This window comes from Exophiala mesophila, assembly GCF_000836275.1.
Source record: "Exophiala mesophila strain CBS 40295 unplaced genomic scaffold supercont1.1, whole genome shotgun sequence".
NCBI lineage: Eukaryota > Fungi > Ascomycota > Eurotiomycetes > Chaetothyriales > Herpotrichiellaceae > Exophiala > Exophiala mesophila.
In genome coordinates, this window is record NW_015622504.1 from 1008163 (window position 1) to 1031480 (window position 23318).

A 23318-nucleotide genomic window follows, 5' to 3' on the forward strand; every position below is an offset into this window, starting at 1 on the left:
CAAAGCCATAGCATCAACAACGTCAACATTTGCCATCGAGACCAAAATGCCACCGTTCCGAATGCGCAAGGGCGTGGGCATCCAGGTCTCACCTGTTAGGTCGAGGTCGAACGACGGCAGCAGCAACGATGCTGCCGATACCAGTACTAACCAAATCCACACCATCTTCACCCACCTACGCTCCCTCTGGCTGTCATGGCTAAGTCCCCAGGACCGTGACCGCCGCTCCTTCCGTCCTCATTACACCATCCAGAATAAAGTGGACGATCCCGCTGTCGTAGACCGTTGTTTCAGAGACATCGAGACGGAGTTTCCAGGTTCATCCGGTCAAGTTCGTGGTTTGACTCTCTATTTGTATGACAGGGGATGGTGGAAATGGGAAGATGAGTTTTTATTTCGAGGTGCATGATTTTTCAAGAAAGGATTAGACTTGAGGAAGGAGTGCTCCTTCTATGTATATGAAATAGCAGGTACTTAGGTACCTAGTTCCTTCCTTAGATAGTCAATATTGCGTCATAATGATCAGCGTTCATGTTTTCGAAAACTTCACGGTGTCTTATAGCGCAGATTTTTCTACTGATTTCATCATGAGTCTTAATATCTGCCCATCGTCACAGGATATCGAGATAAATGGATTTCAAAAAATCCAGGGGTACGGCCCCTATTTGCTAAGATGTCACGAACATACCCATAATTGGTTTAGCGTTATGAGTGTTAAAAGCGGCACCCACGAGATTCAGCTGCTTCTCAATTTTGGGATTCAAGCTTCAAGTCTTGATACAGCAGACCTCGAAGAGGGCCACTGATGAAGTGCCGTTTACTATGTCGGCTACCAAACTCCTGCTCGCAGAATTGCTATTTGGAGGGTGAGATGGCTGGTTTGATGTGCTTAGTCGGGACGATGTCACGTGATGTTAATTTGATTTGAAGGCAGGAGCGTCCCTGAGTTGTGCTTCTCTTTGTTGGCAAATCAGTTGATCAGAGACCTACATACAGGTATTACTTACCTAGTACCTATATTACGTACCCTACCCGAGGTTAGTACCTAGAGTACCTACCTTACTTTCCTCAAGTTTCTATTCAAGTTCCATGCTTGCCACATCCTCTGCATATCGTTTGCTCCTTGCCGCAGCCGTCCACCACAAGAAAGCCGAAGTCATCCAAGTCTTGAGCAGAAACGAGATCCATCCACTGTCTTTCTGGGTATCCCACCCAAAGACAGATTCCTCATATGCTCGATCGATGGATGGTCTTCTGATGTCCTCGTACTTCTTGAAAACCACATCCAGCCCACCTGATTTATGCTTCGCCAGGATCCGAGCGAAGATGATGGCATCTTCCAGTGCGTGTGCCGTACTTTCTCCCTGGGGTGGCATTGCATGAGCGGCATCCCCTAGTAACATCACTCGATGGGTGCTCCATTTGCCTTTGGGGGCGAGGTTGTAGACAGGATATAGTGTCCATTGGTTAGTGGCTTCGATCAGAGGGTCGAGAAATTTCACTGCACTGTTTCCGAACCGCTCCTTGATGTTGTTCTTGATGTTCTCCTGCTCTGTTGCCCGTGCTCGCCAACCATCCTTGGACTTGACGTCTGGTGTCTCCATGATTGCTGCCATGAATTGCTTGGTTCGTGTTGGTTCCAGGTATGTGGTCATCAGCGCGCCCCATTGTGATTGGCAGAGTCCTGTATCTTTCCATGGAACATGGGCTCCTGGGTCGAGTTCGCCGACTGTAAAGGCTGCAGAAATTCCACTGTAGCTCGGCATGCGTTCTATGTCAACAAGATTCGTTCGGGTGAACGAGTGTATGCCGTCGCATCCAAGGAGTAGATCTACGGACGTGCTGTGGCCATCAGCGAATGAAACTCTAACCTCGTCGGTCTCAGTATCAATCTGAGATGCCTTGCGGTCGTATTCTATGGTTATTTTGTCGTTCAACTCCACGGCGTCCAGGAGAGCTCGCATTAGATCGGCCCGCATAATCCGCAGGCCTTTGAGCTTGGGATCACCAACACCTTCACCAGATGGACCGATGAACTTGATTTCTCCAAGTTTCGCCCCGGTGTGGATGGCGAATATTTCGATCAGGTCGATTTCTGTGCCAGATTGCCCCCTCCGAATATGCTCGAGAACACCAAGGTGGTGAAGGCAGCGCAGTGCATTTGGTGTGAGGCCGACAGCGCCGCCGATAGTTGTTGGTTGGTTGCGAATCTCAGCGATGGTGATCCGTTGAATCTCGGGGTCCCATTTTGTCAAGGCAAGCGCAGATGCGAGGCCGGCAACACCTCCGCCGATTATGAGTACTCTCATACTTGTAATGTAAGGTCGACCTGTGTTGTTTGGAGGTAGATGGCTGGAGTCTTCCGCCATACGAGGAGTGACGTGCGGCCATCTTTACACGTCGTTGTGCCCTCTGCGGGGTCAACTCCTGGTCTGCTTTCGGACGCATCGAGTATAGAGGTGCCTACAACCTAGCTATGGGTGACGACGTATTCTATACGAGGGTTGAGGCTGAACGTGGATGGTGGTGTCGTGGTGATTGTGTTAATTGGTTGCGCGGATTGAAGGTTTGAATAAAAATATCCAACTAGCGCCACTTACTCCTAACACCATCCCAACCACCAAAGGTTACAATACCTAGTACATACAACATGTAACGTCTACACCGAATAAAAAGGACCGATTCAAACAAGGACCTATCCCCGGAACTCAAGGCACTTGAACCAAGCACCAAGAAATGTATACACACTCACAACTAATGAGTTGCGCGCACACTGGGGCATTCTTGTCGTACATTTATCACAGAACTCGTAGTTTCGAACCTCTATGCGACCATTTCCTGTGCTCTAACCTCTCTAACCATGCAATCCCACAGACGCCTTAAGTACCCCACAAACTGAGGTAAAACCTTGACACAGCAGGACAGGGACATCTCGGTGTAGTTGACAGGCCCAACAACACTCAACCAAGTCCAGCTTTGGTGGTCTTCACGACATGCTTGATCACATCAATGCCACCCTTGTTTCCGATAGCACCAATACCCATGCCACTGGTCCATCCCATCTTCTCCAACATAGCACGACCTTTGTTTTCCGCACCGATCTCTGGCGCAGACGCACCAACGATATCACCATTCATGTACGTCGCTCCAGACATGACCCCACCTCCTCCACGCCGAGCTCTGGCTACAGCAGGAATATTAGCAGCGCCTGGGCCCCGATAAGAGCCACCCTGCCCCCGGGGGAAGAACTTCCGTAGATTCATGAGATTATCAATCTCCCAAATAGTGTCGATGGTGTAGTAACGTGTGCCAGAAGTTTTGGTCAAGACCGGAAACCGTCCAATGCCGTGTCCATCCTTCCCTTGCGAACGCGAATTCAGTTTCAAGGACTTAGCCAGCCGGTGGACAGACGCGCGGAGTGCCGAATCCATGGGCGCCAACTCCAGTGACTGTGCTTCGGACACCAGGAATTGTCGAATCTCAGCTTTGATGGCATCTGGACGATTCCGCTCACCCGCTTCGAAAAGAGCCGCCTCTCGCTCCGCCTGCTTCTCACGCCTCCTCGAAGCCTTCTTCTCACGATCCTTGTGCCACTGGGTTCTCAGCATCTCAGCCAGATCATCATCCTCGACTCCGAGCTCAAACGGTAGATCAGCCTTGCGCCCCTTCTTCTTTGGTCGAAGGCTGGGTCGATCAAAATCCATAATGTCGAAGGCACCGTAAGGATCTTGTTCAAGGGCATCTGCAAATGCTTCTGCTGGCGGAAAGTGATCGTTTCGTCGCCGATTACGCTTAGACTTGGTCCGATTCGAAAGGTGTTTTGAAGTCGAGAAGGGAATGAAATTCGGGGGAGAATCGAAATCGTCAGGCTCATCAGTCTGACCGTCGAACAGGAGCACCTCATCGCCACCCATACCCAATTCTTCTTGCTTTGCCAAGGCTCGCGCAATTTGCTCATCTGTCATACGAGCTGTGCGTTTGAAAATACGCTGATTCTCGCCGTCTTCAGAATTAATGTCATTGACAAGGTCGTCAAGTGCTTCATCGTCGTCCTCATCGTCGTCGTCTTCATCGCCATCACTGGTGTCACTGGTGTCCTCAGTCGACTCCAAGACTTTCATGGCCTGTATTTCCTTGTAGATGCGGATTTCTTCGATGGCCGAGGGTGTCTTGAGACGTTCGCCGAGAACCCACTTTGCATCACTGGCACCCTGCCCAATCCCAGTGACTAAATACTGCATACCAGAAGGCCTCTCTCTGCGGCGAAGGACTTGACTAACCTCGGCAACGTCCTCATCCGTCGTGCTGAATTCGTCAAAGTCCTCAAGATCAGTCGAGTTCCAGTCGATTGCCTGATGAACGTTGCCTTTTGTGGTAGGAGGACTCGGAAGCAGTGTCTGAACTTTGACGTTGGCCTTGGCCGAGCCATCAAAGAATCGATAATGCTCATTGCCACGTCGAGGTTCTCCACGCTCTTCGGCGTCGTCACCTTCGTCATCGCCGTCTTCAAGATTCATGTTGGCAATATAATCCTCCATGATAAGCCTCTCCTCTTTCGAATCCGAAGTCTGTCTCATCGGTCGACCTCTTCGGTCGAATCGTTTTCGCTCTGTCGAGTAGATATTGGCATAAGGGTCGGGATTGGGATCTGTAGAGTCGGGGCCTGGTGAGGGCAGAGGCGAAGGAGAAGGGCTGTTGACGGTTGGCTTTTCTGGTGTCGGACTTGTGGTCGGCAACGAGCTGGCGAGAGGGGCACCAAGCGAACGGTAAGGCTTTCTACCACCATTCATTCGACCTTTGAAAACAATCTCCTCCGAAGACTGTGAGAGGATTGAATCTCGTCGAGCCGGCTTGTCTCCGTTATCTGAATCAATTCTCGAAAGGGCTGGGGCCACTTCAGTGGGCTGCTCAGAAGGTGGAGGTGTAGGTTCGGTAGAAGGTCCAACAGCAGGACTGTCCTCAGTGGGAACAGGCGATTCCTGCTCGTTCGACTGCTTTGTACCATCCGGAGTGTTCTCAATCTCGTCACGAATGAGGTTGCCAGCACTGACGAAGTTGATTCCCTTGTCTCGCAATCTTGTAGCACCCCAGGCTACCGTATGTCTTTCCGTATTTCTGGCTTCTTGAGACATACTGAAACTGTTGCCGTAGTTCCCAGAGTTGGGTGGATGATTTTGAGCGAAATCCTGCCAGTCTGCAAGCAATGCTCTGTGGCGAATGGAGGGGTCGAGGGACTGGACTGAAGGCAAAGATTAGATTGTACTGGGAATAGATAGAACAGCTATACCCTTGAGGGATGAATTCATCTGCTTCTGAGACAACGGAGAGCCTTTCAGACTTCCATTAGGTTTCTTCTTTGCTCTCATCTGACCTCGTTGACGCGCCCCCATTGTGAGGGGTGCAGTTGCCCTGCAAGGCTTCGTTTTTGGGCTAGAACTATGGTCAGGAGGGGATAGAAAAATGAGAACTGGACACTGGTAGTTGGAACACGTAAATGAACGAAGAAGAACTGCAAGACGAAGTTGTTACAATTGATCTGATGGGAGGGGTCACCAGTCTTAGATGCTGAATGACGATGAGAACAAAAGATTTGATTGAGTCAAATCATGACTGCGATTGATGAAGCCTGAGTCATGCCTGCCCGCCAGACGGCCAATAGATTCTTCCGATCCGCCACCCAACGCCACAAGGCTGACATTCATGTTATGCAGACATGGAGATGCCTGACGTCTTGTGTCTGTCGCAGATAGCCTCTACCCCCCAACATCGACACAAGCAGATCGAATAACGAACTAAAATTTAATTATATCCGTCAAGCGTGATAGGCAGAATCTTTACCACCGAGCCTCACTCTAGTCCTTTATTCACCCTGGAAGCCATACGAGCCCTCTTCTCCCATCACTACCAACTGACCGCCCCAGACTTACCCCTTCCGAGCTTCGACATCCTAGAGTCATCACAACTTCGAAAAGAGAAGACAACTTACGTGCTGGTGCATTCTACCGAGTCCAGGAGCCTGCCTCCACAGCCAAACAACTTTGACTTGCTGCATGCGTTGTCAATCACCCTTCAGCGCCTCCCTGTTCAGGGCATCATGAACGGCGTCGATTACAAGCGCTTCGTGCGCTATTTCTACGACCCTCCGCCTCAATACGATGATATGTCTGGCGCTTCAATATGGTTACTGGGGAAAGAATATAAAGCCGCTCCACCGAAGCCGGTAAGCACGACTGACCATGATGACGTCGTCGAAATCGAGTCCTCGATCGAGTCCCATGATCCCTCCAATGCAAGCATCTCAACCGCTGCAGAGTCGCAGCAGGTAACACAAGCTCAAAGCACGAGCAGCTTTGATGATGCCCAACATGTGACAGGGGAGAATATCCCTTCTCTGTCTAATGACCCGGCTGACCATGGATGGCCTCTCGCATTTCTGGATGACTTCGAGTCCAAGATCTGGATGACATATCGTTCAAGTTTTACGCCTATACCTCGCTCCCAAGATCCTTCCACCAGTTCAAGTCTTTCATTTTCTGTTCGACTCCGCAATCTGACTGAGCGCGAGGGATTCACCAGTGACACCGGCTGGGGCTGTATGATCCGATCTGGTCAATCACTCCTTGCTAACGCCCTGATGCTCCTTCAACTCGGTCGTGATTGGCGCCGACCGCATGTTCATCCAACGCCTAGCTCCACAACTTCTCCCTCTCCCTCTCCCTCCACAGAATCTGAAGCCCATATTCTTTCACTTTTTGCCGACTCTCCTGACGCTCCTTTTTCTATCCACCGTTTTGTACAACACGGAGCATCAGCATGCGGGACTCACCCAGGTCAGTGGTTTGGTCCATCCGCTACAGCATCCTGTATCAAGGAGCTATCTAGCGAGTGTGCTGCCGCAGGGCTGCATGTCTATGTCACTCCATCCGCCTCTGAAGTTTACGAGGACCGTTTCCGCAGCATTGCCGCAACTAGTGATACCGATAAGACTATTCAGCCAACACTGGTGCTTTTAGGTATCCGGCTCGGTCTTGATCGTATCACCCCGGTCTACCACGAAGCGCTCAAGAGCATTCTCACCTTCCCTCAATCAATAGGAATTGCTGGTGGACGGCCATCATCATCGCATTACTTTATTGGGTGTCAAGGCGACATGTTCTTCTACCTCGATCCACACGAAACCCGCCCCGCACTACCCTACAAATCCAATCCTGCTGAATATACCGAAGAAGAGATCGCAACGTGTCACACGCGTCGACTGCGTGGTTTGCGAATCAGCGAGATGGATCCCAGCATGCTTATCGGGTTCCTGATCAAGGACGAAGCAGATTGGAACGACTTCAAACGAAGGCTGAGCGAGGTCAAGGGCAAGAGCATTATAAACCTATACGAGAAGGAGCCGCCCGTACCTGGGCAGACGCGAGAGAGAAAGGAAGCAGTTGACGAGGTAGAAACATTCGATGACGAAGATGACGACGAGACGGTCACTGTGTTGGGCAATGATGCCAGAGAAGCCGAGGACGACCAGCCAGAACTGGTCCATGCCACGACTCCAACAGCCGTGACTGCAGCGGATTCCAATCAACATACGAATACTCAGCCTACACCAAGCATCGCTCCCAGCACAGAGACGAAGCAGGAATGACACTGATGGACATGATATATTAAACGCTCTTGAAGTTTGGGAAGATGTTATTCTTTTCCCATTGGGTTGGCGTAAGGAGAAATTAGCGGCTGGCACACTTGCTTAAATCAGGGACTCGAAATCATCATACTATAGTTTGTGGTCCGACCACACAGTGCAGACACACACACGGCCGAAATCAGACCTGCCCTGCCTGTAGGTAGTAGTGAGTTTGAATTTGATGTTATGCAAACGATAATAATCCAATGGCAAGAAATTAACAGGGTGTCCCGTTGCTTGCTGTCGTGTGTTGCGCGCCTGAGCCCCGAGGCCCTCTCACGTGCTTGCTGATTTGACGAACCCTCGGCCGTGCGGTCGGTGGCGTGTCTTAGCGCGCATTGCTCTCACCCACGCGTCCAAGTGCCACAACAATGGAATGGAACCTCTACATGCATCGCAGGAGGTGGTCGGCATGATTGAACTGCGAACTTGGAAGCTGTTCGAGTCGCTCTCAACTTCTGAAATTGTTTGGACCGCTCGACGTGTCAATATACAATCGTAGGAAATACAACGAGCAATACATTCTGTTCATATGCAAATAACGATTGCCACGTTCCGGGTGACAAGTCGCGACAAGCCAGAATATACAATATGGCTCTTCAGAGCAGCTTCGCAGAGTCCCAAAACAATGGTCAAGTTCAACATATGATTTCATGCTTTGCATTTGTGTCTGTATGTATCCAGTGCTTCTTCAAGATCGAAGCTGGAATTGGCCATAATTTGATTCACATGCCCACGAGCCTGGTGAATATCGTACATTTGTTCTCCACCATGTTCTCATGATGTAAGACAAAAAGCTCTGAAAACCGTTAAGCATGACCTGTTGACTTGATGTGATGAACCAAGAGGCAGCTCTCTAAGAAAGGCCGGGCTCATTGTTTTCATCATGAATCCCCATTCCCATGACGCATCATAAAGTGTTGTTCGCAAACCCATTTCAACACCGTTGATCCATTGTGCCACAACCCCATTGCAATAAAACAGAACCCATGAACCAAGCAAACATCCTCGAAGCCTCAAGATGCTATCTATTTGGATTGGGATGAGTATTTGGTGACGGCCTTGGTGCCCTCAGACACGGCGTGCTTGGCGAGTTCACCAGGCAGGATGAGTCTGACTGATGTCTGGATCTCTCGAGAAGAGATGGTGGACTTCTTGTTGTAGGCAGCAAGCTTGGAGGCCTCAGTGGCGACGCGCTCGAAGATGTCTGAAGGCTAATTAGAACCAAAGTATATGATGAATCTTGAAGACCAGACTAACCGTTGACGAAGGAGTTCAGGATGGACATGGCACGGTTGGAGATACCAGTGTCGGGGTGCACTTGCTTGAGCACTGAAAAGACGCGTTAGTGAACGACTCAAAGTAGACGGAATTGCGCAATCGCAATCGGAGGCTGAAGCTCACCTTTGTAGATGTATGAGGAGTAAGTCTCCTTGCGCGTCTTGCCACGCTTCTTCTTCTCGCCTGAAGGGGCAGCGGCGGTCTTCTTTCCAGCCTCCTTCTTCTCAGCAGGAGGGGCCTTGGCTGGGGCCTTGCCGCCGGTGGTGGGCTTCTTCTCAGCAGCTTTGGGAGGCATTTTGATTGATTTGGATTGCGAAGACGCGAAAAGATTAAGTTAGTTGAGTATGAAGATGGAAGGGATGCTCAAGTGTATGTGAGTGTGAGAATGTGGATGGATGAAGAAGGAAGGGAAGGAATCATTCAAAAGTGTGGATGATGGCTACTCTTATAAGAGGTGGGAGGTGGGAGGGCGAGGAGCGGGTTGATCAGAGGGAAGGAGGGCAGGGACGCAACCAGGCAGAGCGAGGGCGGGTTGATCTGGGTAACGGTTGGATCAATTTTATTAGTGTATTGATATCGTGTCGTTTTTGAGCACTTTTTATCCAATGAACTTCCAGGATCATGATTCTTGGCGGTAAGATATGGTTACAACTTGTAATTCTGCCACGTATTGTCAAACACGTCGGAAAAGTCATTTTTGATCATTGGCTCTCCTCCGCTCTGATTGGTCGTGATCCAGTGCATGATCCAATAAACGGTGATCCGCACCCTCCTCACCCGTGTCTCTCCAATGTTTTCCCCTGCTGAAGGTTGATCTGGCGGCGCGACTTGCTCTCCCACTGCCCGCATCGCCGCCTGCTCCCATGTCCTTATAACTTCCCATCCCACCCTCCTTCATCGACGCTTTCCTCCTCCTTTCTTCTTCATCCATCTTCAACCAAGCCTTTGTACACTCTAACGTCCTTCGCGACTTCATCAATCAGACCCATTTCTCATCCCAAACCCCCCAAACAAACCAACTCATCAAAATGACTGGCGGAAAATCTGGCGGAAAAGCCTCTGGCTCCAAGAGCGCTCAATCGTAAGTGATTTGCTACCCTAAAGCAAGACATGCCTTGGGTCATTTGGACCTTCAATCGCTGTACTTGCGCGACACATTTTGTACATACGAACATCAATACTAACCTGATGATAGCCGATCCTCCAAGGCGGGTCTCGCATTCCCAGTCGGTCGTGTTCACCGTCTCTTGAGAAAGGGCAACTACGCTCAGCGTGTTGGTGCTGGTGCCCCAGTGTACCTTGCTGCCGTCCTTGAGTACTTGGCCGCCGAAATCCTCGAGTTGGCTGGCAACGCTGCCCGTGACAACAAGAAGACACGTATCATCCCCCGTCATCTTCAGCTCGCCATCCGAAACGATGAGGAGTTGAACAAGCTTCTGGGCCACGTTACCATCGCCCAAGGTGGTGTCCTGCCCAACATTCACCAGAGTAAGTCTCCAGGATGCATCCAGTCGCAATTGATACTAACGATTTCTCTTTAGACTTGCTCCCCAAGAAGACCGCAAAGGGCAAGAACCCCAGCCAAGAGCTATAAGCTGCTTGTTCGATTTCTTGATGTGGGTTTTCAAGGAGTTTCATGATATGCTATCACACAATGGGGTTCTGGGGTTGGGTTGGTCTGGGCCATTTCACAGACAATTGCTTTTACGGAATACAAGGGCTGTACATTATGTTCATGCAGCATTCTCAACGCTATCGTCATGACCATGGATAGTATTGCTGCAAACATTATGGGAGGGGCATGAGAAATGTCGAATTGGGCAAGGCATAAACTGGCGTGCTTTGCGAGATCCAGAACGCCAAAAGGATCACTAGAGATCTACATTCAGTGATTCTCAATGCCAAAATAAATCATTGAAACATGCATTTTTCTCTTGTATTCTATCGTGTCTCGACGATGCTTGACGCGTCTACCAAATTGGGTGTTAATAACACAATCATACGCTAGCGCTGAGCGGCAATCATAATGAAAACGATGGAATTGTGCTGCTGCATGTACGAGCTCAAGTCATGGTCATTTGGTAGGGCGATGGGCTGAGAACTTCCAGAGGCAATGGACCAGTTGCACCCGAGTAAAGCGATGCAGTAGAGGTGCAAGGAAGACACGGTATGATGACCCCCTTAGCGAAGCAGATTTTTACTTGTTCAGGTGTCTGTTATTGGAGGTGGAATGGAGGCTTGAATTTGGATGATGGATTATGACCTCACTCAAGGCGCGAGTCAATCTAAAGCTTAGGAGGATCGATATCACGTGACACCTCCACTAGTGATGCTCGGAAACACGAAATGAGTGGCCATATGAGAAGCCGCAATCCTGTTTCTCGCCATGCCAACGACGCCAGAAGAGTCTAAAACATGACCGCGTTGTTGCAAAAGTCCACTGTTCTGAAAGGTCAAAGACAAAACGAATGGACGCATTTTGTCCTGTTGATATCCCCTTGCGCTGAACCAAACGAATGGTGATAGAGTCCAGAGTCTTCGATGATAACGGCTCAATGGTCATTTTTCATTCTTTCTGAAGCTGTATGCCATCTAATGGCAGGTCTTCTCGCGCTTTGCTAGTATGTACAATCAATTGTAATGTTTTGTCGCGATCATGCTGTATTCAATAGCCCTTTATAATCTCTTGACAAAGTCCCTTGACGGCGGAGGAATATCTGGGGCTGGTAAATTCCTTTCGTATTTGGAGCCTTCACGAATTGTTAGCTAGATGCCGTTTTCTGCGGCTGAGTCAATGTCACATACCACCGGGAGCTGTTGGTGGCCTATATGGATCGGGGTGCTTCCATTTCCGTAATAATTTCTCTGTCTCGTTGAAAAGAATCTGTCGCCAAACACCTGTCAGAAACTGGAATGCCTTCCTAGGTACGCGAAAACCAGTGCTTGAAGAGGAGCCTTACTCTTTGTGTCCGAGTATCATTGATATTCCTGTTTGCATCGAAGAGGGAACGAATGTAGACAGCTTGGCCACGCCACAGGCTGCGCTGCACAGCCCAATCTAAGGACAGCCGCAGCGCTCGTCGGTACAGGGACCTATCGAGGGAGAGTCAGTGGTGTTCAGGAGCTACATGGTGAAGCAGGGAGCAGGCAGTACCGGACGGCCTTGACATGAGGACTCAAGGTGGTCATGTTGATGAGAGTGGAGGGGTGCGCTCCGGGCGCGCAAAAACAACCGAAAACCTCCTCAGTCACACTGACAGTCGACAACCACCTCGTGCTGCCTCGTGCTATATCTCCTTGAGTCGTTGTTTGGTGAGATGGCGCAGTTGACGATGGTAGTGCATGAATCTGTAATTCCTTCAAGTCGATTGGAAGTGCCAGTTGCTAGAACCCGGCCTTGGCAAACGGAGCTTTGTTAGTGGTTCAAGGCTGATGGGAGGCGGTTAGTGTGCTCCAGGACTGCTTTAACCAAGACTTGGAGCGTTAGCATCTCCTTTTGCTCCTGAGACACCCGGGCTAACATTCTTAGTGGCTGGTTAATGATTCCAGGCTTCCCCTAGCCCGCTGTTGTGGTACTTGAGGTAATTAGCAGATTGGCGGCCGTCTTTGGGTACCTCGTGTCGAATGGCTGGTGTCTCTCTTCCGCGGGGGCAGCTTCTCCGCTTGAGCCTGCGAGGGCTGCATCCGTCCCAGGTACAATTTGCCGTGGACCAAGCCCATGCAGTCATTGTAGGATCGCGGAAACAAGAATTACTACGGAGTAACTCCAAAGGACAACTCCCTCGTCTTTGCCGCCAAAGCTCCGTTCTCCAATACATAGCTTCAAGGTGATACTCATTTCTTTGAGTCCTACCATTCTATACAGTCCCAAGCTCCAGCCCGTTATTCCTTTGTCTTTTGACCACCCAAAGTCACAGCATTGCATGCTGTTGCAGGAACAAATTAGCTCGACTTGAGCATCCATTCGCTGTTCCTCTCTGCAGTCTTCCCCAGTGTCCTGTAACGTCATGGCGACTCTACGACTACGAAGGCTCCCAGCCCTAAGCTCCTCACTGGCACTCACCAGACGTACGACGCCGCTTCATGTTCGCACATACACTGCTCTAAGATCAAGCTCAACTCCCCGGCAGAGATCTCTCCTTCCCTCCAAACACAACACTGCGCTCGCGCAATTCCAGCAGTTCAGCACCTCGCCCACACACTATGAAACAATTGTCAAGGTGCCTCAAATGGCTGAGTCCATTTCCGAGGGTACCTTGAGCTCCTTTTCGAAACAGGTGGGAGACTATGTTGAACAAGATGAGGAAATCGCCTCAATTGAGACGGACAAAATCGATGTCTCGGTCAATGCCCCCGAAGCTGGTACCATTAAAGAGTTCCTGGTCAGCGAAGGCGACACGGTGACTGTTGGCCAAGACCTTGCCAAAATCGAACCAGGCGAGGGCAGCGGCGGCGCAAAGGAAGCCAAGGAAGAGCCAAAAGAGCCAGCATCCAAAGACCAACCCACAAGCTCGGATCCTGAGCCCAAGAAAGAGGAGAAGAAGGATGACAGTCCTCCTCCAGCGAAGAAGGAAGAGAAGGCCGCACCTCCCAAAGAAGAGAAGAAGCCTGCTCCTCCTAAAGAGGAAAAGAAGGCAAGCTCTGGAGAACAGAAAGTAGGGATTGAATCACCATACGGCAAGGGAAATAGAAATGAGAACAGAGTAAGTGAAATATTGGCTGCCGCGTGAAGTGAGATTCTAACTTTCTTGTCCAGGTCAAGATGAATCGCATGCGTCTTAGAATTGCGGAACGGTTGAAGCAATCTCAGAACACAGCAGCATCACTAACGACATTCAACGAAGTGGACATGACGGCGTTGATGGAGCTAAGAAAGAAGTTCAAGGACGAGATTCTCAAGAAGACCGGAGTCAAACTTGGCTTCATGGGTGCCTTCTCCAAGGCCGCGGTCCTAGCGATGAAGGATGTCCCAGCCGCAAACGCCTCCATTGAGGGACCAGGAGGTGGTGACACGATTGTTTACCGAGACTACGTCGACATCAGCGTGGCAGTGGCAACCCCCAAGGGTTTGGTGACGCCAGTGCTACGAAATGCTGAGAGCTTAGAATCTTTGGTGGACATTGAGAATGGTATTGCTGAGTTGGGCAAAAAGGTACTAATGATCGCCCACCTGATCATATCACCTTGACTGACGTATCTCTAGGCACGCGATGGAAAGTTGTCCATTGAGGACATGGCCGGAGGAACATTTACCATCAGCAACGGAGGAGTCTTTGGCTCGTTGTACGGCACTCCGATCATCAACCTTCCACAAACCGCTGTTCTTGGCCTGCACGCCATCAAGGAAAGACCAGTTGCGGTGAATGGCAAAGTGGAAATCCGACCAGTGAGTCTAATCAAGCATACTGCTCTAGAGGCGAAGCTAATTTCATGCAGATGATGTATCTCGCTCTCACATATGACCACCGTCTACTAGATGGACGGGAGGCTGTTACGTTCCTGGTCAAGATCAAGGTAAGACGCCTTGTGGCAAAGACAAAGAGCACATCGCTGACACAATCTCTAGGAATACATCGAGGACCCGGCAAAGATGCTACTGGCATAAGTATCTGTGGGCCAAGCATCATGAGCCGCGTGCAGGTTGGCGGGTTGTTGGAGCGCCCACCGAGCTGCGGTTCATTCAATTTCAAGAGGCAAGGATGGGTTATTCAGCGCGGATGTGGACGGAAGTATTTAGCTCGTCAGGAAGCCTAGCATTATTATTGTTGAGGGTTGTACAAAAGCAAGACAAAGCAGATTCAGATCGATGACTGACGCGCTTGAAATTGGTTTGATCGAGACTTCTCATGTTGCAATTACATAATGATGCTCTGTTTTGTGGTGAGGCTTTTCGGAACGAGGCAAGAGTGACGGGTTGTCAAGCCCCTGCGCCGATGTTGTTCCGTTGAAACTCCGAGAACTCCAGGAATGCTTAGACGACCACTTATGATTTCCTTGTGTTTGTGCCTCTGGATAATTCATCTAACAATAATGCAAAGACCATCTACGGTCAATTACGTTGGTGAGGATACTTTGAAGCCTTGATGCTGGAACTCAGTCGCACCGGCATTAGCCCTGGAAGAGAACTCAGAGAATTGCTCCAGCCTCCCTCTAGAGGAGAGAGATACAATTATCAGGCGAGCCCAGAATATGGCCAATTTAACGAGTCTACTTTCCAGTATGGGCTAAACAATGCCTGGGACTGCCTGTCATCCTTCTCGCTTTTGATGCATGGTCATGAGAGGCGATGTGGTTCAAAAGAGAGATAGCCAGTCGACTACACATATACTGGTAGAGATAAGACGCTCGGGTGCTACGGTAGGCCTACGGATCATCTTCTACTTAGGTAGCTTTTTCCATAGGGAAACCTATAGGGAACCCTATAGGGAACCCCAAGGCCGAGGGGCTCTAAGTAAAGATTATCCCCTTGGTCCTCGGGGGCTCATCGGGTCTCCAACTCACTGAATCACATCTCCAACAGTATTTTCAAAACAGTCATTGTCAAACCCTTTGTTCTTCTCTCAGCGAGACACAATCTCAGAGCTCAGAGCCCTTATGCCGTGATCATCACATCACCTACTTGTTCAAAGAATGCCTCCCAGGATTGTGAAGCAAAGACTGGTTTGGAAGGAGTGCCTTTGTGAACGTTGAGATACAGAGTACCCCGTTGGTGAGTGAGAAACACCAGAGCGCACCATGGCGTCGACTCCCAATCACGAGCTTCAACATCTTTGTCGTTTTTGTCACTCTCTCGTTGCTCTGTGCTGTCCTTTGTTGTTTCCAAGTGTTTGTCCCTTGGTCACCTTCATCTTTCTCTGACTCGTGCTTTGTCCGTGTCTTGATGACTATTTGACTCGCTCGACGATGGACAAACTCTTGCGTTTTGCCATCAATCACTAGACATTAGTCATTCTTCACCAGGAGCGCCTCGAATATGGAAAGCCATCACAGTTCCTCGAATCCGTCCCATTCTCATCCAACATCCCGCGGCACACACCCAGCGCAGGAAACCATGGCGAGAACGTCATTCTATGAAACTCGGGCCAGGGAACTGGGGATCACGCTACCCACGACTTTGAATCGTTTAGAAGCCCTCTCGAATCTTGCTAAACAACTGCACCCAGATGACTACAAGGTGTACAACTTTCTTGATACAGTGTTGAACATGGTCCCAAATTTGCCGACTCCGCGCCACGGTCGCCTTTCCAGGCACTTACGTCCCGCGCTGACCCCTGCGTCGATCTCAGAGCTCGTGTTTGAGCGACAAGTTGCCTTTCGAAAGCTACGGCGCGAAACTCAGGACCTCAGTCAGTTTGGTAAATCTCAAGTTGCATTGCTTGAGAATCTCGAATACCAATGGGTACAGATTTCACGATGCCACCAAATCGAGCTAGAGCTCATGACCACATTGGAGCTGTATTTTGGAGTCGAGCGACATCGTTCACACTTCTACAACATCCGATTCGCCGTCACTCGCGTTTGTCATCGACGACTGAAGATTGCGGCGAAGGCGGTCAAGGAGAATCCCTGGTTGAAGATCTATCTCAGTTGCTTTCTGGCCAATGTTGTCAAACTTGTCAAGGACAGCAACGCAGAGAATGGTGCAGCCACACTGACATCTCATCAACACTCAAGCGCAAGCGACGGCGACGGCGACGACGACTGTCCCATTTGCTCGATAGGTCTCTTCCAGGCCCCTGAGGACTCGGAACTTGTTTCTCCAACTACTCGTCCAGAAATTATCAGTTGCCCCCAATGCCGTCAGTGTATGCATGTCAGCTGTTTGGAGACCTGGATTGAGAAGCAAGAAGGAGATGATGCAACTTGTCCCTTGTGTCGCGCAGTTTTCAGCGATCGTTTTCAGGATGGGTTGCTCGATCTCATGGCGGATCAGCTCGAGGTTGAATGCAGACAACTCTGTCGGTTGATTGAGATCTGATTAGTCTAGCACAAAGCACAGTGAAGATGTCTGAGAGTATGGACACTAGTGTTAGCCTAGAAGATTAATGCAGACTCGGGGGTCCCGATTGATCACTGATCAGTCTTTATTGACCAAGTAGAACGTAGAACTTGGGGTCGAGTCGAGTCAGCTACTCCCTCTCCTACTATTCTACGACTAAGTAGACTCCCTATGTATCATTAGTACGCATGCCTTGATTCTAAGCTAATACAGTACCTCAATGTCCCATGAAATTAGGAACCCAGAAGCGTAAGTAGTATATTAATTATGTCAAAAGAATTCAAACTATCATCACGTGCCTTGCGTCTGCGGGGGAACCAAAAGCGGGGAAAGGTTCAAAGGTTCAGTCGGTTTCTACTTGCGGAGGAAGGAGTAGGTTTGTAGGTTTCTACCAAGTCGAAGCTTACCTGCGCACCCACCGCACCTCCACGCTTGGAATGGGATGCCCGACTCGCCCACGCGTCCATACAATATGACTGTGGAAGCGTACACTAACTAACAACAGGACCATACCCGATACTGATGCCGAGGCAATTCTCCGCTCCAACCCCCTTCCCCCAGACCATTCCTCAAATGACACCAAGCCACATCGATGCGAAGGCCCAATCCAGGGCGACAGACTCCTTTCGTCTCAGACAATTGGCCCATTAAGACCGCCGGGCCTGGAACTCTGGAACTCACCATGTGCCGCGGCCTTGATGGTTTCTGGACTTGCGACCTGCTAGCTCTCCCTGATCCTTCTCCTCTTCCTCCTCCCTAATAATGCCGGGGGCACGGATGGTTTGACTCCGCTCATCATCTCCTCTTCGTAATATGGCTATCCCCAGTTTGCGGATGAGTACGGCCCGAATAAGTCTACCTCGACCTTTGTGATTCTTCTTTCATCATCGTTACATTCGTACAAAATACATACTGTATCTCAAAGACACATCCTAGCCACTCAAATTCAACTGTAACAGATCGACAAGGCAGACATGGCTACACCAGGTCCCATTAAACGCGTCGAGCAGGCCGTTACCGGGTTGATTAAACTCCCCCTCGGCATTGTCAAGTATGCCGCGGCCGAGCCTCTATTCACTGGATCATTGCTCTTTGCTCTCACTCGAGCCCCCGAGAAGTATCGATTGAAGCTGTTGAGCTTGTTGCAAGAGCGAGGCCTATCGGCCGCTCGAATTGCGACCCTCGTCAAATCTTTGAAATACTTGCTCGCCATTGGCGTCGCGAGGAGGGCAAATCAAGCATTGAACAACCTTGCGCTCAACCATTGGCATCTTCGCAAGCCAGGTGCACCGTTCCAATTCGGAGCGCGCAAAGAAGAAATAGTCCTCATTACCGGCGGTTGCAGTGGCTTTGGTTATGAGATGGTCAAGAGTTTCTCCAAGTTTGCCAGAGTGGTCATCTTCGACGTTCTCCCTGTGCCAGCGGAGCTGGAGAAACGTGAGTATTGCAATCAAGTCCCACTCCCGTCACCCGACAAACATCGTATCGTATCGTGACATCCATCTAACAACCCAATCTCATCCAGTTCCCGGCGTCCACTACTACAAAGTCGACCTGACCGACTTTCCAGCCATTGAGGCGGCCGCAGAGCAGGTCCGACGAGAACATGGAGATCCCAGCGTTCTCATCAACAACGCCGGCATTGGTGGGTCTATCAACTCCCTTGGTGCTTGTGACCATTCGCTGACTCAAATCTCTTTCTGCCGCTCGCAGCCACCAAAGGCACGATCTTGGAGGCCGAGGCCAAAAGCACCGAAGCTATTTTCAAGGTCAACATCGCATCTCACTTCATTTTGATCAAGGAATTCCTACCCGGCATGTTGCGCGCCAACAAGGGTCACATCGTCACCATTGCCTCGATGGCCAGTTTCGTCGCCGCCTCAGGCTTGGTTGATTACTGCTGCACCAAAGTCGCGGCACTATACCTAAATGACGGTAAGTGTCGCACCGTGAGGAAACCACGGAGCGAGCCTTTTGGATTCCCTTCTCAATTTCCCATCTTCTTTCTGTCCAAGACTCGACTGACCTTTTTTTTTCCCCTTGGCTGTACAGGCCTGCGAGCTGAACTCCGATACCGCTACCCGAACGGAACTTCCATCCAAACGACATCGGTCCATCCATCATGGCACAAGACGGGTATCGTATCTGGTCTCGAGGAGAAGCTAGAAGCCCACGGCCTCCGTCTCGACCCAGCCAGCAACGTTAGCGACGCTATCGTCGATCAAGTCCTAGCTGCCCGTAGTGGTCAGATCTTCATGCCCCGCAGCGAAGTCAGCAAGTCTAGGGTTCGGACTTGGCCTTTGTGGTTGCAGGATGCAGCCACCTACTCTCAGAGAGCCATGTCTCGCTTCGAGTTTTAAGTTGAGGCTAGAGGGTTGAGAATTGAGAATTGAGTCGTGAAACCTCTGTGCTGCAGATTCAGTGCAGTGCACCGTATGGAATCAGTCCTTGAGTAGTTGGATGATTTAGGAGACTTGATGGTTGCAGCTTGCATTGTATTAGTTTGCAAGTTTGTTGGCTGTATGTAGGTTTAGGAACAAATATAAGCCTTGTGGGATTGTTTTGTCACAAACCTCACACCTCGATTACAGTCCTCTATGAGTGTCTGTTTTATGGGATTATAGCAATGTAGCTCTTATCAAGTTCGTTGTTGCGGTGGTGGCGAGCGTACTCTTGGAGGTGGTCATTTGCTACGGTGTGTTTCGCTTTGGTGTGTGCATTGAATATATATTCGCATTTCCACTACTAAGACGACTCGACGACTCGCTATCTAACCACCATAATCCAACATCCATGCCAAACAACAGATCAATTACGCAATAATCACATACACATGCAGCTAGATGCGTAGCAATAGCCTCACACTCTTCGCATGATGCAATAGATACGAGTTATCAAACATTGACGATATCTATCGCTCCGCTTATGCAGATGCCAAGCCATAACTGTTCAACGACTCAACTACACTATGCCGATATACATAAACACGTAACTTCCATTACTCTTCATCTGACTTTTCCAGAGTGATTCCGGCCACCGGGTATGTGACAGCGACCAGGACTCCGTCCGAATCAACGTCGAGCTGGAACTCGTCGTAGAATTGACCCGTGGGTGATTGGAAGAATGAAGTCGAGACCCAAGTGGCGCACCCATCGTCGAACAAACTCTGGCCACCCTCGACCAAAGCACGAGGGGTCAGAGGAATGATCTGGTTGACGGCACGGTATTTCAGCCTCTTGCCACCGTCGCTTAGGATTTCCTCAAGCCCAGTCGGGTACAGGCGAACCGTTTGCTCTAGGCCCTCAGGCAATGCGGTCAGGCCAGGGAAGGTCAGGTTCAGCATTGCGTCGGTGCCGTTGATGAAGAACTCTGACAACCCAAGACCAGGGTGATCATCCTCGACGGTGAACGTTAGGTTGGTGTCTGAGCCAGACCCGTCCGCAAACGTGCCCTGGAAATGCCTTTCTGCATGCTCGAAAGCGGCGTGTTCGGCCGCGACTACAAACGTCTCCCCGACCGCCGCCCGGATCGTCCACCGGTCGACTCCAGCCCCAGGCCCTGCCACCTGCACCGAGTAACCTAGCTTGTGGTCCGGCGATAATGCAAAGACCGACGTGTATCCTGCTTGGCCTCCAGCCTTGGTGTATAGATCAGACACCCGCCTCCGAGTTGAGTTGGTCGACACAGACAGAGTTAGCCGGCTAATCTCCCAGGGTGCACCGACGCTGCTGGTCAGTGATGAGGTATGGGCATGAGGCTTGAGCCACGCCCGGGTATCTGCGGGCGAAAGGATTTGTGAATTCAGAATCGACATCCCAATCACACGTAAGTCGGCATTTGTTGAGTAGATGCCGCCAGATCTGGAAGACAACATGTTAGGAACCAAGATTCTCATAGCACAGAGGTCCATGTAACAACTTACGGGGCGGTGAATTGATTATCGAATCCCCAAGAAGAAACGGAGGGATCCCCAGGGATCACAAGCGCATTGACGTCGTCTCCCTCAGGCATGAACGTGGTGGTTGAGTTGAGCCCAAGGGATTCACCAAGCACGCTCTGAATAGCTTCGCTATAGTTTTGTCCCGTCATTCGCTCCAGCGCACGGCCAAGGACGCCGAAACCTCCATCGGAATAGAGCGAAGACTGGTGAACTGGCTGAGATGGTACTCTGATCTCTTTCATGTATTCTAGAAATTCGGCCGTGGTGCAACCGGGATCCTCAGGAGTCAGACATGCGAGGTGAGTCAGTGGAAATTGAGCCGAACCAGCCATATGTGAGGCTAGTGTACCAATCGTCACATCCTCCCACACGATTTTGTTTAGCGGATCGTTGCGAGAATTTCCGGCGAGTTCTGGAAGGTAGTCGGTTATGGGATGGGTCAAGACTTCCAGGCTTCCCGCTTGAACGAGAATCGCGTATACAGTCAGGAGCTTAGACACACTGCCAATCCGGAAGATGGTTTCATCGTTGATACCCCCTTCAGGGAACTCCTCGTCTAATGCGGGCTCGGTGGCTTGATGCGAATAGTTGTAGACGGAGGTATTGGTCACGGTCGAGTAGACATCAATGGTAAATGAGGATGTGGAGCTGTTGACGATACCGGTGTCGAAAAGGGCCTCGATGACGTCTGGAAAGGAAGCCTGGGCTTCTGCGAATGCATCGGTCGTGGTGAGGTCGAAGTCAGAAAAGAAGGTTGGGCCCAGGAGAGGGCATTCTTCCGTTGGACGGTACTCTTGAGTCCTCGCAATGGACAGGATAGTAAGGATGGGCAGGATCGACCGCAGCATCATGGCAGTTGGAAAATGAAGCATATAGGTTGTGCATGATCAGAAATCACAGGACATGCCGACCGAGCGAGATTATATAGACAATAATTTGTCGATGGAACTCGTATTCGCAGCGAAATAGGAAACTATGATTACCTATTTTGCTGCTGGATACAGCATCAAGGTAGCATATCGTCAAGCCTTGGCCAGGGATTGAGGCCCCCTGCGACGTTCAGGGCAGATCTGTACCTGAGAACAACTCAGACTGGCAAAAAAGGTAAACGAGTCGCCTGTGTTGGCAATGAGCCCCGATTCTATTCCGTTGTGAGCGCCAAGGCCGAACCTAGAGGTGTTGTCACGTTCATGTCGACACTCTGTGACTGGCAATGCGCTGTTGCTCTTGATGTCGCGAAGTGAAGAACTGTGGCGATCGTGAGGCGGTTCCGAGGCACCAAGGCTGGGGCGAGGCGTTGTTGACGAATCTTAATCCACTAGTACGAGTACGGCAAATGATAAAAGTGTGGCTTTTTATATTCGTAAGACCATGTCACGCCGACCAGCGGATGTTGAACTGACACTGGTTAGATGTACGGGTGATGCCTGTGCGGACTGCTTGAAAATATTGTCCAACGTTGAGATGATATCATAGTGTACCTTTTTGTTGGTGCTTATTGAGTCGAGGTGGGTTTACGAGTACGAGGATTTGCGAGAGCGAGAGAAGACGAGTTTCGAATACGAAAGTTGGATCGAGTGGCATCTTTGTCAAGGCTGGGGTGTGGGAAGAGCCAATCATACGTCCGGGGGCTATGCTCTCTGCACAAGCATAGGCGTTGGATCTCGGATCTGCGGTCGGGGATCTTTTTAGCTTGGTCATGGTCCTGGGAAGATGAGTGGGGATATATTTACCGTAGCCTAGATTTGCTGTCATGTAGCAGCGTAATGGTAAAGTGATGGAGGAACATCACAGTGGAAGAGGACGAGAAGTGGACGAACGCATTCAGAAGCGCAGGGGGGAAACGCTTGAGTGGAAGGAACGAGGCAGTTGAAGGAGCGTTCTTGCTTATTGTTCTGGTCACGTGTATTATCACGTGCAAGTATACCCATGCTTCTCGATAATAACAACATCCCTCTACACGACATTTATGCACAGCAGTTCTAGCGCGCTTAGAGAATGCAATCATCACACCAATGTCCCTTGTGTAATACTTTATAGGAGGGCGAGAACTTTGTGGGCGAAACGGCCATCACCACTTCAGTAAGCTATCGAAATACCCGTCCTCGACACGGCCTTTCTCTGTCCCCGTCGCCCAGAGAGATCTACAAAGAATGTAGTCGATGACAATTCTGTTCGCTACCCAGCCTGGTCTCAATAGCGTCATCGCTCCAACATCTCGTGATCTCACGCCTTCAGGTCCGCCCTTCCAAAGCTGTCCTGGAAATGTTGTCCGACCGTTTTTCCTATTCGAGATCCCTCAGACACATCATTGACCGACGTCATCATCGTTGACATTGTGCCGTCATAGAAAAAGGGAATGCTGTACCGGTCACCTGTGTCTTTGTTGATCACTCGATGCAGCACACTACGGTAGT

At 50.3% G+C, this 23318-nt stretch overlaps 10 protein-coding genes across 10 annotated transcripts; 5 read left to right on the top strand and 5 right to left on the bottom strand.

The window, feature by feature from the left end:
* Positions 1 to 1039: 1039 nt before the first annotated feature.
* Positions 1040 to 2309, bottom strand: PV10_00331 (uncharacterized protein; the record flags this gene model as incomplete). Its single annotated transcript, XM_016364386.1, has 1 exon — positions 1040 to 2309. One exon carries the CDS (start codon positions 2307 to 2309, stop codon positions 1077 to 1079), a length of 1233 nt encoding a protein of 410 aa, XP_016228035.1. The 3' UTR covers positions 1040 to 1076.
* A 458-nt stretch (positions 2310 to 2767) lies between these two features.
* On the bottom strand, positions 2768 to 5563 carry PV10_00332 (uncharacterized protein). The gene is made up of 2 exons (XM_016364387.1): positions 5288 to 5563; positions 2768 to 5239 (listed from the first exon to the last, which is right to left on the bottom strand). Exons 1-2 carry the CDS (start codon positions 5388 to 5390, stop codon positions 2961 to 2963), a joined length of 2382 nt encoding a protein of 793 aa, XP_016228036.1. The 5' UTR covers positions 5391 to 5563; the 3' UTR covers positions 2768 to 2960.
* A 187-nt stretch (positions 5564 to 5750) lies between these two features.
* On the top strand, positions 5751 to 7875 carry PV10_00333 (uncharacterized protein). The gene has a single exon (XM_016364388.1). It carries the CDS (start codon positions 6095 to 6097, stop codon positions 7640 to 7642), a length of 1548 nt encoding a protein of 515 aa, XP_016228037.1. The 5' UTR covers positions 5751 to 6094; the 3' UTR covers positions 7643 to 7875.
* PV10_00334 (histone H2B) lies at positions 7815 to 9449 on the bottom strand. Its single transcript, XM_016364389.1, has 3 exons — positions 9086 to 9449; positions 8942 to 9013; positions 7815 to 8888 (listed from the first exon to the last, which is right to left on the bottom strand). The coding sequence occupies exons 1-3, from the start codon at positions 9255 to 9257 to the stop codon at positions 8710 to 8712; spliced, it is 423 nt and encodes a 140-aa protein (XP_016228038.1). The 5' UTR covers positions 9258 to 9449; the 3' UTR covers positions 7815 to 8709.
* Positions 9450 to 9766: 317 nt separating this feature from the next.
* PV10_00335 (histone H2A) lies at positions 9767 to 11479 on the top strand. Its single transcript, XM_016364390.1, has 3 exons — positions 9767 to 10043; positions 10158 to 10450; positions 10504 to 11479. Exons 1-3 carry the CDS (start codon positions 9991 to 9993, stop codon positions 10554 to 10556), a joined length of 399 nt encoding a protein of 132 aa, XP_016228039.1. The 5' UTR covers positions 9767 to 9990; the 3' UTR covers positions 10557 to 11479.
* PV10_00336 (uncharacterized protein) lies at positions 11188 to 12357 on the bottom strand. Its single transcript, XM_016364391.1, has 4 exons — positions 12117 to 12357; positions 11923 to 12055; positions 11768 to 11846; positions 11188 to 11712 (listed from the first exon to the last, which is right to left on the bottom strand). The coding sequence occupies exons 1-4, from the start codon at positions 12149 to 12151 to the stop codon at positions 11639 to 11641; spliced, it is 321 nt and encodes a 106-aa protein (XP_016228040.1). The 5' UTR covers positions 12152 to 12357; the 3' UTR covers positions 11188 to 11638.
* Positions 12358 to 12640: 283 nt separating this feature from the next.
* On the top strand, positions 12641 to 15030 carry PV10_00337 (uncharacterized protein). Its single transcript, XM_016364392.1, has 5 exons — positions 12641 to 13665; positions 13719 to 14114; positions 14166 to 14348; positions 14399 to 14476; positions 14529 to 15030. Exons 1-5 carry the CDS (start codon positions 12970 to 12972, stop codon positions 14565 to 14567), a joined length of 1392 nt encoding a protein of 463 aa, XP_016228041.1. The 5' UTR covers positions 12641 to 12969; the 3' UTR covers positions 14568 to 15030.
* A 983-nt stretch (positions 15031 to 16013) lies between these two features.
* Positions 16014 to 16940, top strand: PV10_00338 (uncharacterized protein; the record flags this gene model as incomplete). The annotated part of the gene is made up of 1 exon (XM_016364393.1): positions 16014 to 16940. One exon carries the CDS (start codon positions 16014 to 16016, stop codon positions 16938 to 16940), a length of 927 nt encoding a protein of 308 aa, XP_016228042.1.
* Positions 16941 to 17437: 497 nt separating this feature from the next.
* On the top strand, positions 17438 to 19515 carry PV10_00339 (uncharacterized protein). The gene is made up of 4 exons (XM_016364394.1): positions 17438 to 18398; positions 18487 to 18606; positions 18675 to 18896; positions 19014 to 19515. The coding sequence occupies exons 1-4, from the start codon at positions 17936 to 17938 to the stop codon at positions 19319 to 19321; spliced, it is 1113 nt and encodes a 370-aa protein (XP_016228043.1). The 5' UTR covers positions 17438 to 17935; the 3' UTR covers positions 19322 to 19515.
* Positions 19516 to 19877: 362 nt separating this feature from the next.
* PV10_00340 (uncharacterized protein) lies at positions 19878 to 21749 on the bottom strand (the record flags this gene model as incomplete). Its single annotated transcript, XM_016364395.1, has 2 exons — positions 19878 to 20821; positions 20884 to 21749. The coding sequence occupies 2 exons, from the start codon at positions 21747 to 21749 to the stop codon at positions 19960 to 19962; spliced, it is 1728 nt and encodes a 575-aa protein (XP_016228044.1). The 3' UTR covers positions 19878 to 19959.
* Between the last annotated feature and the right edge of the window lie 1569 nt (positions 21750 to 23318).

Coding starts and splice junctions, on each gene's coding strand:
- PV10_00332 (XM_016364387.1), bottom strand. CDS start 5,390: ATGGGGGCGCGTCAACGAGGTCAGATGAGAGCAAAGAAGAAACCTAAT. Junction 5,240..5,287: donor GATGAATTCATCCCTCAAGG/GTATAGCTGTTC, acceptor CTTTGCCTTCAG/TCCAGTCCCTCGACCCCTCC.
- PV10_00333 (XM_016364388.1), top strand. CDS start 6,095: ATGAACGGCGTCGATTACAAGCGCTTCGTGCGCTATTTCTACGACCCT.
- PV10_00334 (XM_016364389.1), bottom strand. CDS start 9,257: ATGCCTCCCAAAGCTGCTGAGAAGAAGCCCACCACCGGCGGCAAGGCC. Junction 9,014..9,085: donor CTCCTCATACATCTACAAAG/GTGAGCTTCAGC, acceptor GCGTCTTTTCAG/TGCTCAAGCAAGTGCACCCC. Junction 8,889..8,941: donor CCTGAACTCCTTCGTCAACG/GTTAGTCTGGTC, acceptor ATTAGCCTTCAG/ACATCTTCGAGCGCGTCGCC.
- PV10_00335 (XM_016364390.1), top strand. CDS start 9,991: ATGACTGGCGGAAAATCTGGCGGAAAAGCCTCTGGCTCCAAGAGCGCT. Junction 10,044..10,157: donor GGCTCCAAGAGCGCTCAATC/GTAAGTGATTTG, acceptor ACCTGATGATAG/CCGATCCTCCAAGGCGGGTC. Junction 10,451..10,503: donor CCTGCCCAACATTCACCAGA/GTAAGTCTCCAG, acceptor ATTTCTCTTTAG/ACTTGCTCCCCAAGAAGACC.
- PV10_00336 (XM_016364391.1), bottom strand. CDS start 12,151: ATGACCACCTTGAGTCCTCATGTCAAGGCCGTCCG. Junction 12,056..12,116: donor CCTCATGTCAAGGCCGTCCG/GTACTGCCTGCT, acceptor CTCCCTCGATAG/GTCCCTGTACCGACGAGCGC. Junction 11,713..11,767: donor GCCACCAACAGCTCCCGGTG/GTATGTGACATT, acceptor CAATTCGTGAAG/GCTCCAAATACGAAAGGAAT.
- PV10_00337 (XM_016364392.1), top strand. CDS start 12,970: ATGGCGACTCTACGACTACGAAGGCTCCCAGCCCTAAGCTCCTCACTG. Junction 14,349..14,398: donor GCAAAGTGGAAATCCGACCA/GTGAGTCTAATC, acceptor AATTTCATGCAG/ATGATGTATCTCGCTCTCAC. Junction 14,477..14,528: donor CGTTCCTGGTCAAGATCAAG/GTAAGACGCCTT, acceptor CACAATCTCTAG/GAATACATCGAGGACCCGGC.
- PV10_00339 (XM_016364394.1), top strand. CDS start 17,936: ATGGCTACACCAGGTCCCATTAAACGCGTCGAGCAGGCCGTTACCGGG. Junction 18,399..18,486: donor GCCAGCGGAGCTGGAGAAAC/GTGAGTATTGCA, acceptor AATCTCATCCAG/TTCCCGGCGTCCACTACTAC. Junction 18,897..19,013: donor GGCACTATACCTAAATGACG/GTAAGTGTCGCA, acceptor TTGGCTGTACAG/GCCTGCGAGCTGAACTCCGA.